General features: G+C 34.1%; 1 protein-coding gene across 1 annotated transcript; it reads right to left on the bottom strand.

Moving 5' to 3' along the window:
• Nucleotides 1–535: 535 nt before the first annotated feature.
• On the bottom strand, nt 536–7,092 carry LOC128999256 (uncharacterized). The gene is made up of 6 exons (XM_054425652.1): nt 6,959–7,092; nt 4,014–4,093; nt 3,387–3,529; nt 2,131–2,293; nt 1,512–1,622; nt 536–747 (listed from the first exon to the last, which is right to left on the bottom strand). Exons 1-6 carry the CDS (start codon nt 7,020–7,022, stop codon nt 601–603), a joined length of 708 nt encoding a protein of 235 aa, XP_054281627.1. The 5' UTR covers nt 7,023–7,092; the 3' UTR covers nt 536–600.
• Nucleotides 7,093–14,006: the final 6,914 nt, after the last annotated feature.

Here is a 14,006-nt window from a genome sequence, read left to right as displayed (position 1 = left end):
ATCCATCTCAGGGAGTCCCACACTTGAGTCAAAAAAATGTAAACCCCTCCTATCCTAAATAATAAATGTAAAGTAACAGCAAGCCTTTTACATTTGTATGTGGTTGTCATTTGAAACTTGAAAGCGTAGTAGCTCTCTTGCAATGATCTCTGTTAAACAAGAATGCATCAATACTCAACCTGGATTAAGTTAATAATGACTAGCTAGCCTATTTGGGTGTATTGGAGAAAAAGTATTGGAGAAGTTTTTTCAGCCTGCGCCCCTTAAAGATCTTTTGAAGCAGATTTATAGCTTGTATGTTTAATTGTGAAGGAAAATGAGCACAGTAACATATTTTAAAAACAACATTTATATCATATTAGCCTACCTGGGTTTGATGTATTATGATTACAGTTACAAACATATCAATCACATACAACCTTAAAATTATATTAATTTAAGTATTTATTACAAACAAAAGATAGATAATACATCTTAACTAAATACCTACTCTTTATCCCTTATTCAGTTATATCTAATGTTATGCATAACCACAAAAGTTAACAAAACAAACACTATTAAATCAGATTTCTCCCACAACTTAGGTTGTTTTCAGTTTATTTATTTGGGTAGATTCAAGTTGAGCTGTGTGGGGAGAACACTGATGTCTTGTGACTGAGACAGCATCAACTCAGCTTCCTCAGACTCTTGTCTTGCCTTCTCCTTCTGGTACCTGGATATCAGCTGGCTGACAGAGCTACTGGAATACTGAAAAGAGAAATCAGTGAAAAATGAACATGTATACAGCTAATGCTAAACTATGAAGTCAAAGCCAAAACATTACTTATCAAGTTGAAGTTAGACTTATTCTTATAACACCTTGTTTTAAGGAATAAGTTTACTTAAGTAGAGCTTTGTTTTGTAAATTGTATGAATCAACTATCCTAAAACAGTAATAGAAATAGTGACAAGAAATATTTAATGTTAAAACAATAGTCATATGGATAGGCATGGATTTTTTTTCTGGAATAATTAGTTGTTTCAATGTGGCTAATGTAATGTTTGCAAAATGTAATGTTTTTTTAGGATGGCTACAATGAGGTTATATCACTCAGAATGTTTTTCCAACCAATATTTTTGTATTCACTGATGATACCTACCAATCTATTTTTACAACTCTGGAATGGTTAAACATTAAATTATAAAAACCCTCTGTTTTACAATCTCACATGAGGACCTAATGGTAAACCACAGAGTAACATAGGATACACTCCATGGCACACAAGTGGTGTCTAGCACTAGTGCTGGTGTCTAGAGCAAAGTTCCGCACGCCACCTCCCCCCCCCCCTTAGTCACAAGTGCATTTCCGCCACAACATACCAGATTTGAAATCACACAGTTGTCCCATAAGCGTGATTCCTCTGTACCTTGCTTCTCTGTGGGTAAACGAAAAAGTAAGACAGAGAGTTAGTAGGCCTAGTATTAAAAGTAAAACCCTAAAACAATTGTGTAGGCTATAAAAGAAATCCCACCTTGAAACTTGGAGTTGATAGAGTAGTAGAAAAGGATGAAACAGGAATATTTAAATCGCTGATGCTGGTCTTTTTCTCTGGTATCGCCTTTGAATCATCTTTATCTTTGATCTAAAAAATACAAACAATAAGGGTCAGAAGGAGTTGAAGTACCTTGGAGTAAGATTTATAACAACAACTCACCTGGAATATTCACCTGTAATACCTCGGCCCTAAGGAACGTTTTTCAGACCACCTTCTAATGAGAAAAAGGGTAGTCAGATGTACACAGGGATTTACCCTAAGGTGGCGACCCTATTGATAATTGATAAGTTACAAACAAGGATTGGAAGCATTGGAGCAGTTTAGTGTTGTATTGTATCCCATGGAGCAATAAGTCACCGTAGCAAATCTGCAGAAGGTGAAGCAAAATTCAACTGTGTCTATTGTGTACAGATTTATTACAAGCTTTATGTCAACAAATAAAGTTTATTCAATTTGATATTGTCATTAACAGCTCCAGTAGTTGTGTTGATTTCTAAAAAATTGTAAAATTTTCCTATTGTTTGGTAGTAATTCCTATGGTGTACCGTACCCCGGAGCCTTAGAATTTATGGGTTAATAATTTGCTAAGCCTTACCTGTTGGTCCACATAGTCGGTTTGTGTAGCAGAGCTGCCAACCTCTACCTTGTCAGCCTGACAGCCCACATCTATAGCTGATGTTAGATCTGTCTGTACACTACAGTCTGTACATCTTTTGCTGTCTCTGTTCATCACATCTTGCAGACGAGCCTCCAAATCTCTGAGACAAATTATATAATTTATTAAGCTATTACATAGTGTACATTTACTAGTAGGCATCTCTTACAAAAAGTCTCAATGTTGCAATAATGTTTATGTCCATCCAATACCAGAAACCATTTTACACTTTATTCCAGACTAGAACTGAAGAATTCCTTTATGATTATATAGCTAAAGGTCATTGGTATTGGGCAGGATTTGAACCTGGAACCTCATGAAAAAAAACCTCATGAAAAGTGTCCAAAGTCTGCACACTTCCACAACACCAGCTCAATTCCCCGATGTTGTTTCTGTAGTAGTATAGTACGTATATTTCACTACTAGTAACGAAAGTTACCCATTTTGGGGCGAGATAGTGTTTTACATGCGAGTCGAAGAACACTATTGAGCCCCGAAATGGGACTTTTGTGACGAGTATTGAACGATACTTTTTATCAGGATGAAAAAAAACCACTTCATCAAACTTAAAACTTTAGTTGTAACTTCAGTTGTACTTTGTTGATGTCACGCAAAGTATTGTTTGTGTAGCGAAAGTAATATTTATGACAGTAAAAGTCAGCTGACACTATTTGTTTTTGGTGTATGGAAATTGACGATTTTTGAAGATCTCAGCTGTCTGGAAATGGGCTATTTTCGAATACAGATGAGTTATGAAAAATTTTTCATCACTCTGTATTACTGTTCTGTATTCTGTATCACTCTGTAACAGTCGGTTGGTAAAAAATAATAATTTTTTACCAACCGACTGTTGGGATTTCAATTACTGTATCTAGACCAACCTTTTTTTTGTAACTGCATTTAATTTTCACAGGCTGCAATGAATGGCTGGGTATTAATCACCCCATAAGCCATTGTAAGTTGTAAAAAAGTGTATGGACTAGATAACTGTAGAGCCAAATTGGATTTTAATACAATAACTTCAATAAGAAGAGTCTGAAGGATTAGGGAAACCTCTTGTTATTGAGGTGCTCCTCTTGTTGTTTTTGTTGTTTATAAATGAGTACATTTCAAAACAATGCTTAGGCTAGGAAGTGAATTTTTAACATGTGCCGTAATTTGCTGTCAACAGCAAAAGAATCTAAACAAAATCTCACCTTACTTTATTGTTTGCTACTTCTTCAAACCGTTGAAGTTTTAACATATCTTTGAGGGCCGTGTCCAAAGATTGATGAAGGACTTCTGATTCCCTCTCGTAGTTTTTTATCCTCATACTCATTTCATTTGTTGAATTTTGCCACTGAAAATTTTGAATACCACTAAGTTTTCAAATATAAAAGTGCAAACTGAAAATTTATCTGCTTGGCTTTTAGATAGAAGTAGACAAAGATGTGGTACATTAATATTCTGTATAATTAGTATATAAGAAGCTTCCCTTAGAATCATGCCCTTGACTATTGGATGCTAAGTTGTATGATTGCAAAGTTAGTCATAGTAAAATATATGATAATGATAAAATTGAAAAGAAACTATAGCCAACGGCCAATGAATAATCAACAAAAACTCATGCCTATTGAAGACTTATAATAAATTATACTGAGTGCTACACAGAAACGCCACTAACAAACCTTGGTTTTAAAATGATCCTCAATTCATCTTATTTTTGACATAACACTCACAAAGTTGAAAACATTTTCACTGCAATCTGATAGTTAAAAAAAATATGCCATGTTTGAAATTATTTATATATTTTTAACATAATTAAATGAACTTGAAATATATACCTCTTTCATGATATCTCTCACATAGGTTTGTTCAACTGGCTTATTTGTACTCTCGTTTAGCTTCAAAGTTTTAATTTCACCTAAAAAAATAAAACTTAGATATTTATAGCAAAAAATAATATGAAACCACAGAGCACTACTGTTTGGAGCATAGAGTATGCATAGAGTGCTACCCATATTGCTGTAAAAGTCAAGGTTTACAAGTTTTTACAACTTTTGTTGTTTTTCCATTAAACTAGGATTTCTTTCATAGCAGATGATAGCAGTGAAAGCCAGTTGAGCGGAGCAATAATGTTTCATGGGTTTTAATAAAGTAATAAATGAAAATGTGTATATAATACAAAATACGTTCCAACATTCTGCACTGCTAGCCTTTACTACTTCCTTCACCACTCCCAACTTCGTGGACATGTTTTCCCCCCCTTCCCATAGCATTTTAGGATTGCCGATACATTGATCTAACTGCCACAAAGGGTTCCCACATTCAGTACCTTTAGCTTTTAAAATTTCCTTAGCAATTTCCAACATCGTGGACCTGTTTCTCTCCCTTCCTAGAACATTTTAAGATTGCAGATACATTAATTTAACTGCCACAGACGGTTCCCACACACCACAAGGTTCCTACGTCATGGACCTGTTTCCCTTCCTTCCCATAGCATTTTAGTATTTTAGATACTTTAATTTAACTACCCCAAAGCGTTCCCACACTCCGCATATTGCTAGCCTTTACTACTTCCTATGTCGTGGACCTGATTCCCATCCTTCCGATAGCATTATAGTATTGCAGATACATTAATGTAACTGTCACAAATGGTTCCCACACTCCACACTGCCAGACTTTACTGCTTTCTTCACCACTTCCTACGACGTGGACCTGTTTAAGTTTGCCATTTATGAGATGGATGCATGAATGTGATTCACTGACAAATTGTTTAAGATAAAATGTTATTTGTTATTAACCAAATTTAGCTACTTAAATAAAATCTGTTAAATACTGTACCTAAGAAAGTATATCTATGACTGTACCTATTTGATCCATGGTGGAAGGAAAATGGTATATTTTCATTCCACCATGTATTCGATCAGTGGTCATTTCCAAATTGCCACCTAATACTTTCTCTGTATTATTTGATCAGATGTCATCATCCAAATTTTTTCCCTTTGAAAATATATTAGTCAGGTTGGGTAGCAGGAAAATATTTCAGTTCTGGCAGACAGGCTGCAATTTTAGGTGGTTATAGTATACAAGTTTCTGAACCTAAAACCGCCCAGACCCCAATTTTTAAGGACCTCGGTCGTCCGTAATGACGTCATCAAAATGGCGGCCGTAAGAGGATGCTGGGTCCCCATGAATTGGCTATAACGACCGAATGCGTGAACCGATTTTCATGAAATTTGGCACACAAGTGCTTGAATACATTATGTCGGCCTGGGTTGAAAATGGTCAAGTTTCATCAAGTCATTTCAAAATGGCGGCCATTAAAAACTAAAAAAATTATGAGGAAAATAATTGTGAATTGTTTTATACAGGGTGAGTTTTAAATGAGTTCCCCCCCTACTTTTTTATACTTTTCTTAAGATATCAACTCCGAACCACGTCAGATAATTGTAGAGTAGCGATTACTTCATTTCGACTAGTTTTTATTGTATCCGTTTTTTGTTTTCAAGCTTTCTTGATAAAATATAACAATTATTTTTATTTAAAAAGTCAATATTTCAAAAACCAAACATGACAATGAAAAACGGATTGCGGCATTGAATTCAACATAAAAAAGTAGTTCAAAATGATGGGTCACAACACCACCTTCATATTTAAAATAATTGATCACATTTCAAAATGGCGGATCTAAGATGGCGGCTGAAAAAAATACATCCGTCATAACCGAGTTAAAATAGGTCAACAATGAATGGTGGTGTCCACTTATCTTTCACTAGCACTATTTTGAGATTATGGCCTTAGTTTGTAAATGCACAATGTTATAATGGACTAAAAATAAAGTTATAAAAAGTTCTCATAACTTTAGAATGGATCAACATTTTTTTAAACGGATTGCAGCATCGTATTCAACGTAAAGGTTTTGTTTGAAATGGTGGGTCACAACCCTATCTTTACGTTTGAAAAAATAACTTTGTTTCCAAAATGGCGGATCCAAGATGGCGGCCAAAAATGTAAACCCAGTCAAAATGAAGTTCTTGCTACTCTACAATGATCTGACATGGTTCAAAGTTGATATCTTAAGAAATGTATACAAGTGTTAAAAGGGGGGAACTCTTTTAAAACTCTCCCTGTATAAAACAATTCACAATTATTTTCCTCATAATTTTTTATAGTTTTGATCAGCCGCCATTTTGAAAGGACTTGATGAAACTTGACCATTTTCAACCCAGGCCGAGATAATGTATTCAAGCACTTGTGTGCCAAATTTCATGAAAATCGGTTAACGCATTCGGTCGTTATAGCCAATTCATGGGGACCCAGCATCCTCTTACGGCCGCCATTTTGATGACGTCATTACGGACGACCGAGGTCCTTAAAAATTGGGGTCTGGGCGGTTTTAGGTTCAGAAACTTGTATACTATAACCACCTAAAATTGCAGCCTGTCTGCCAGAACTGAAATATTCTGCCACTATATGCAGCTATACGACCCCACTATATAGACATTATCGAAAATTGAAATTGGTTACGTCTAAACCATCCATACATTTGACAAAACAACCTTGGAAAGTTTGGCAAAAATATGTTCATCCGTTATTGAGATTAAGTGTTATAAAGATTGCATTGAAGTTGATGCCAAAGAGCTTCGCTTCTCTCCACTCAATTATCAAAGTTACTCTCACTTTCTTCCCCATGTGCTATGATAAGAGTCATGGACAAGCTAACAGGAAAGAGTATGATTCAGATTGCTAAAACCGTTTTATTAAGGATAAAACGATAAATACTCACTACTCAAAGCTGTGATTTGAGCTGTCAACATGTGTTCTTTCTCTCTGCATTGCTTGATAGTCATATCTTTATTCTCAATGACAAGATTGTTTTTCTTCCCAATAGAAAGAGTTTCATTTGATTTTCTCTCTACATCCTTATATTCTTTTTCAAGAGTTCGCATTTGACTGTAAAGAAAACCAGTTAGAAATGAACAAACTCGCTAAATTATGATTATTTTAACAACCAACAACCAACTAACAATTGATGCTAACAAGAAAACTTACTTGACCAAGGAATCAATTGTTGCTTGCATTTTGGACTGTTTTTTAACACATGAACCCCGAAAGAATGCTTCATTTTTTGTTTCTTTTTCCAGATTCTCAATCTGCCTCTTCAGCATTGAATTTTCACTCTGAAAATGTTGACATAGTAAACCATCAAAATAATGCAACATTATTATTAAATACATGTCCTATTTATGTTTACAAAAGTTTGATTATTTCCTTAACCTATTACTCTAAATTCAAGAGCAAAGTTACATATATTACCAAGAGTTTCTGAGTTGAACCATATTATTGCAGTCCATATTTGTTAACACCACAGTATGAGTAGCTAAGATTGTAGATTACCTATTGCGACCCAAACATTTCTTGAAATAAACAGGCTTGGTTTAAATGCGAGGAAGGATTAATACCCCCGCCGCAGCAAACCTGCAGACTAAGCGAATTTCCATTTGACTGATTGGATTTACACTGAAATGTCTACTTAAAAATATAACATTTATTCTTGATTTAAATAGAATTAGTTTAACAAGTACTTAGGTTTGCTGCATCAAGGAGGGTAAAACTTTTTTTTGTTTGTAAAATGTGAATAGGTAGTGAGAAATAAAAACATTTTCCAAATTTGATCAAAATATGTTCACAAACAAGCAAACTACAACAGTTTACTTATTCCCCATAAGAATAACATGGGAATTTTAAATTTACAATTTTTTGGAATTTTCTCCGTAACTATTAGGCACATAATAACGCTTCAATATACTAAATTATTTGTTTTTTTAAGCTCTACAAAATGGTTTGGAAAGAAATTGCTAAATTTTATGTTTTTTGGGTCAAAAATAGGAAAAACCTATTTTTACCCCATAAAACCCCCCGTAAACCCCCCGTTCCCATGGTCCGATCATGCTGGATCGCGAACTCGTTCGAATAAACGTACGTTTACACATTTGTACCAAATTTCATCCAAATCGGATCATTTTTGCTCGAGTTATCGTGCTGACGGACACATATATATATATATATATATATATATATATATAAATATATAAATATATAAATATATATATATATATATGAATTTGAACGGATGGTGTTTTTGGCCTCTAGGGGACCTCAAAACGAAAAAAAAAATCGGTCCCCGCGTCCAGGTCTTACCATGAGTACTACGGTAATAGCTTATTCCCTATATGGGAAATTCGCTAAATATTCCCTATATGGGAAATTCGCTAAAAAGGAGATAATTGACTATAAGTGTCATAGACTAATGACTTTGCTGTTATACAAAACTTACTCCTTGTCAGTTTATGTAAAACATTATCATTCTTTGACCACTTAATCATCAACTACAATTATACAGGGTGAATAAAAAGTCAAGAACCTCCCCATCTAATATTTTACTAAGTGAATATCCTGAGATATCCTTTTGGTGGTCATGCAATCCTATCAGGAAGTTTCATTTTATGATTCTGAAAATTTTGAGTTGTCCTAAATTTCCCCCATTCATGGGGGACAATTAACATTTTTTAAATCATAAAATGAAACTTCCTGCTAAGTTTCCACAAATACCAAAAGGATATCTCTGTATATTTACCTAGAAAAATATTAGATGGGGGGGGGGGGGTCTTGACTTTTTATTCACCCTAACTCTCTGTTACGTTTATGCTTCCATCTTCTCCTGAAAAGTCCAACACCATAGCCAAATATTTAAGTTATTTTGTGAGAGATTCATTTTTATATTTTTATATCCTGGAATGTAATTTTCTCTCCTATTAAAATCCATCCCTATCTCAAAAGTAATGACTCGAGCTTTTAAATGCACTAACATTTAAGAAAACAACTTTTGTCTTGGTTGGGCAATAATTATTTTCGGTCCTGCTATTTATATTTATAACCAGCACAAATAAAAGTTTGTTTGAATTCAATTTTCATAGAAAGAAATCCCCAATACAGACATTGCCATTGTTGACTCTTTGTTTTGAGATAACCATTTTTACATTTTGGATTTAAAGAACTACAACATAAGGTTAGCTCTAAACCATTAGATCACAGTATCACCTTGTGATTTAACTTATTGTCAACTAACAGGATTTGAACACAAGACTTCAGGACAGAAATCCTGAGCTCTACCTATAAAACATAAAACCAATAACTTCTCTAACATGTAGCCGGATGGCCTCTTCCTTCATCTTTTCCCCCGCAGCGAGTAGTGACTTTAAGGCTCAGCTGGTGTTTCACAGCTGATTCTGTGGCTTCTTTGAACATCTCTTCGCATTTGTGCAAAGCTTTATTGGTCAGATCCAGCTGGGCTTGCAGGTTGCTCACCTGGATTAAACATGTTGTATTATTTGTGTACCATAGAATAGAGGGGAATAGCCCTAAACAACTAAGTGGTGTTAAGAGGTGGGTGAAACCAATGAATAGAAACCTTATAAAAAGCGAAAAGTATGATTATGGGAAAAGTCAGACTGGATTTTGCTGCCGAAATGAGCTTTGCACGGCCACCACTACTGGGTACTAAAAATACTAGGTACTAATAGGTAGGTAAGCGCTAGCCTTGTTCTCTCTACCTCTCTCTCTTCCCCAATTCTTTGTCTCACTCCCAATGCTGTAGGGTCCCATTGACGCTGCTGCCCGCAAGCAATATTAGCGCCTCTCCTACCTAGCGGCCGGAGTTAACTTGCCAAAATTCAATAATCCCAGGCTCGAATTTTTAACATGGGCATTTCTCTTCTTATAAGGTTTGTATTCATTGGTGAAACTCTTGGCTCATTAATGAGCACCCAACTTTTATTTTTGTTTTGTTATTAACAAAAGTGTACATAGAGTTTGAGGAACTAGAACTGAAGGTTACAGCAGCTATAACTTCACCTCTAATTCTCCATAATTTCCATGCTAATAAAATTATAACTGGTTAAAGTTTATATTCTGAAAATAATGGAATGGGTCCAAAAATAACTAAACTTAATGGTTTTCCTTATGCAAGTAAAATGCCTATGGTGATGGAACTTAGGACGTTGGATGTCAAGAATTTTGAGTGTATATGAGCCTAGTAGCTAGTAGCCTAGCCTTTCGGACTATTGTTTCAAAATTTTAAAATTTTAACTCTAACTTCAATATACGTTTTTGAAATTTTAAAAATGGTTCATGGAAATCCTGGTATGTTTCAAAATTATCTTAGTAATAACTCATATAATACCCGAAGACAAGACATTTTTCAATACCCCACTCATAATTTAAAAAAATATGAAACAAGTCCTCTCTATATGGGGTTAAAAATTTACAATAAAATTCCAAACTCCTTAAAGCAATTAAACTTAGCAAAATTTACAGGCAAAATCAAAACAGTTTTAGTAGAAAAAGCATATTACACTCTTGAGGAATTTTTCAACGACTCCTGGTAACAGACACCCAATCTCTCATCAACCTCTCCTAACATAAACAGTTCCACCATGCTGTAGCTTTGTAGGGGTAACTTACTGGCTAAATCCCAGGTTTTTTATATACCTATTTAGATTTCCTTATTTATTAGAAACCTTGACAATGTACCTGTCTGTGTATTACATCTATATAAATAAAATTAGAGTTTTGTCTGTACATTGCTTAGAATAATGAACTTTTTGGTTATTTTTACATTTCATAGGTCAGAGAAACCGAATCAAACCTTATCTCAATTTCTGTCTGTCTGTCTGTCTGTCTGTCTGTCTGTCTATCTGTCATTCTCTTGGTAACGCTAAAATACGCACTTTATTACAACTACTCCTCAATAACTATAGCACTGTCCCGCCTGAAACTTATTTTCCAAATACTATACATATATGAGATGGTTTTAGACGTATTTCATCGAATATGAGACAGTTAGATATTTAACAGTAAACCCTTGAAAATCAAGTTTTTGTCGATTTTTGACGTGGAATTTCTGGAAGCCCATGTTAACCTTATGAGAAATGAAATTATTGAATCTTAACAGCTGTTTCAATTAAACAAGTTGGTTCTGTTCTGTGATGTTCAATAGCATTAAAGTTACAAGGATTACCAACAGGGTGCAGCACTAGCACTATTATTTCTTTTACATTTATGACAACAGCTAATTTGCAACCTGGAGGCGAGTGAGCGTAGCGAACGAGCTAACCTGAAGGAAAGTGAGCGCAGCGAACGAGCTCCAACATACAGGTGAGTGAGCGTAGCGAACGAACTTCAACCAGGACGTGATTGAGCCATGCAAACGAGATCAGATAGTAAAAATAAAAGTAAGCCTACCGTTATAGGATCGACCGGCAGACACAGAGGTAATTTAACCTTTTATTGATTGTCATACCGATCCGGAACAACAAAAAACAACATAAAATGAAGCTATGTATAATAGTTTGGCCAGCATATCTTAAAATATGCAAACCAACTGCTGTTCGTTATATAAGAAGGTTTCAACTGAATATTATAAGATCCCCGTGCGTAGAACGGGTACACAGCTAGTTTGTAATAACTTTAACAGATGTTATGTGCAATAAAGAATTGTCATTTGTCATTTGTCATTAGTAATTTTAGTCAAGAAAGCTGTGAATGGATAATTTTTCATGTTTTTGTTGAAAGTTATTTTTTCTTTTTAATAGAATGGGTATAGCAGGTTGGTGTCAAAAGAAATAAGATTAATTGCTAAATAAACTCACCTCCATCTTTAAACTCTCAATCTCCGAAAGCAGTTCTTGCTTGGAGAGCTGCAATGTAATGCATTGCTGCTGAAGTTCTTCTAATAATCCCTGTAAAAACAAAAACATTTACAAATACATTTTAGTTATGAAACAAATACATTTTAGTTATGAAACAAATACATTTTAGTTATGAAACAAATACATTTTAGTTATGAAACCAATATTTAAAAGTATCATTTTAGTTCAGTAGCTAAAGAGAAAGGGGGGGAGTTTAAAAGTGAATGTTGATTTCAAAACCATTTGAAGTCTCGAAGTGTGAAAGCAAAATTGTTGTAATTTTGTTCTAAGTTTGTGTGAACCCAGAAATTACAGTTTAAACTAATTACTATCAAATTAGTTACAGAGTACTTCAGCACTGTACGATAAGTGTCCAAAAATATTCACCTGTTTTTGGGGTAGTTCCTCAATACAATTAATGAGTTTCTTTTTCAATTCCTCTGCCATTGCTATTATTTTTCTGGAACAATACAAAGCCTAGTTATTGGTAGCTACAAATTAGTACCTGTGCCTAATCTTACAGAGTGAGGGTTTATTGTAATTATTTGGTATTATAAATTATTACAAACTATACATAAAACATCATTTTTGTCAACCCATTTTACAATGAAAACATAAAAATGTTAAAGAAGCTATTTTTATACTAACTACTACTGTACAAGTAGACATAGTTTTTTTCACAATATTTAGGTTACAAAAAATAAGTTGAATGAAGAATTTATATTGTTGTTATGCTTATAAGAGAATGTCAAGCTGGCCTAATTCTCAAGTGGCGTCAGACGGAATAGGGCTTCATCTGACGTCACTTCTCTAATCTGCCTTGTCGATTACATATTTATAAGTTACTCTGCACTCATCTTATGTATATGGAAGCAGACCCATGAATACCAAAAAAGTTAAAGTTAAGGCTTTGACTGGTTAAGGTTTGAAATCTATGTTATGCTTTAAAAGCAAAACACTTGAGAAGCAGAGCTATGCTTTACAAGTTGAGCCACACTAAACTAAGTTAGAAAACAAATAAAACTTTTCATGTATAAATAACTTCTAAAAATAGCTTCCCACTTGTTTTAATTTTCCTAATGCAAATAAGCAGCTGTTTTGTAAGTGATTCAATCATTTCATCTATTACGATTGTCTTAGTGTACATTATACTATCGATATATCAAACTATGGAACAAGAATACAACAATAACCTACAACCGATGATGATCAATAGATATATAATTTTAATACATGCCATTGCTTACAATCAAAGTATACAACTGAGTTTATAAAAGCTGCCTTTTACTCCTTTTACTGAAGTAAAAGAGCTACTTCAGATCCAACTCATATATTAAACAGCAGTTTTTGCTGCAGTATGACAAAAGTATATTTCATCAATATCCCCTTCGATCTGACTTCGACCCGAGTACAAGTTTTAGGATCGAGGTGAAGCCAAAATCGGAAAATGAGCAATCGTTGAAAAGCCCATGTGATGAACTATATTTTTCGTCATATTGCACCATTATTTTAACAAACTATGTTACATAACTAAAATAGTTTTTATTTTAAGATTAACTCTCAAAACTTCTTCCATCTTGTTTTCAATTTAATTTGCTAATGGAAACAAGCAGTTAGTGATTCAATTGTTTTGTCTATTACGACTAGTGTACATTATACTATCGATATGTCTAATTATTTTCAATAAGGCAGCAATAAGCTATAATCGATTAAACAATCGACACATACTTTCAATACATGCAATTGTTTACAATGGAAGTTTTCAGCTGAGTTGACAACAGCTGATTTTTACTCCACAGGGTCTAAAAACGCTTTTTACTCCACAGAGAGTAAAATTCTACTTTAGACCCGCAACACATGAATTAAACTTAAAACAATATTTGCTGCAGTATGACAAAAAATTATTTTTGAACTAGGTAGCGATATCGGGAAAAAACATTGAATTCCCCAAGCTGCAAAATATTTAATACTGTAAATTTAAATTATTTGGTATATGTTGTTACAATAATAGCATTTGTATGACAAAATCTTCTTCCCGTCATATGGGCCATTGGTGGGTTATGTTTCATGAGTAGAACGTAACAC

This window comes from Macrosteles quadrilineatus, unplaced genomic scaffold, assembly GCF_028750875.1.
Source record: "Macrosteles quadrilineatus isolate MER2022 unplaced genomic scaffold, UCM_ALF_1.0 Scaffold_8__2_contigs__length_117827958, whole genome shotgun sequence".
In the NCBI taxonomy this organism is placed as follows: Eukaryota; Metazoa; Arthropoda; class Insecta; order Hemiptera; family Cicadellidae; genus Macrosteles; species Macrosteles quadrilineatus.
This window is presented reverse-complemented; position numbering and strand designations above follow the sequence as displayed.

What these genes read in the sequence shown, in the direction of transcription:
- LOC128999256 (XM_054425652.1), bottom strand. Translation starts at nt 7,022, where the DNA reads ATGACTATCAAGCAATGCAGAGAGAAAGAACACATGTTGACAGCTCAA. An exon ending in TCAAATCACAGCTTTGAGTA is followed by an intron (nt 4,094 to 6,958) that starts GTGAGTATTTAT and finishes TTATTTTTTTAG; the next exon opens with GTGAAATTAAAACTTTGAAG. An exon ending in CCGACTATGTGGACCAACAG is followed by an intron (nt 1,623 to 2,130) that starts GTAAGGCTTAGC and finishes TGTATTTTTTAG; the next exon opens with ATCAAAGATAAAGATGATTC.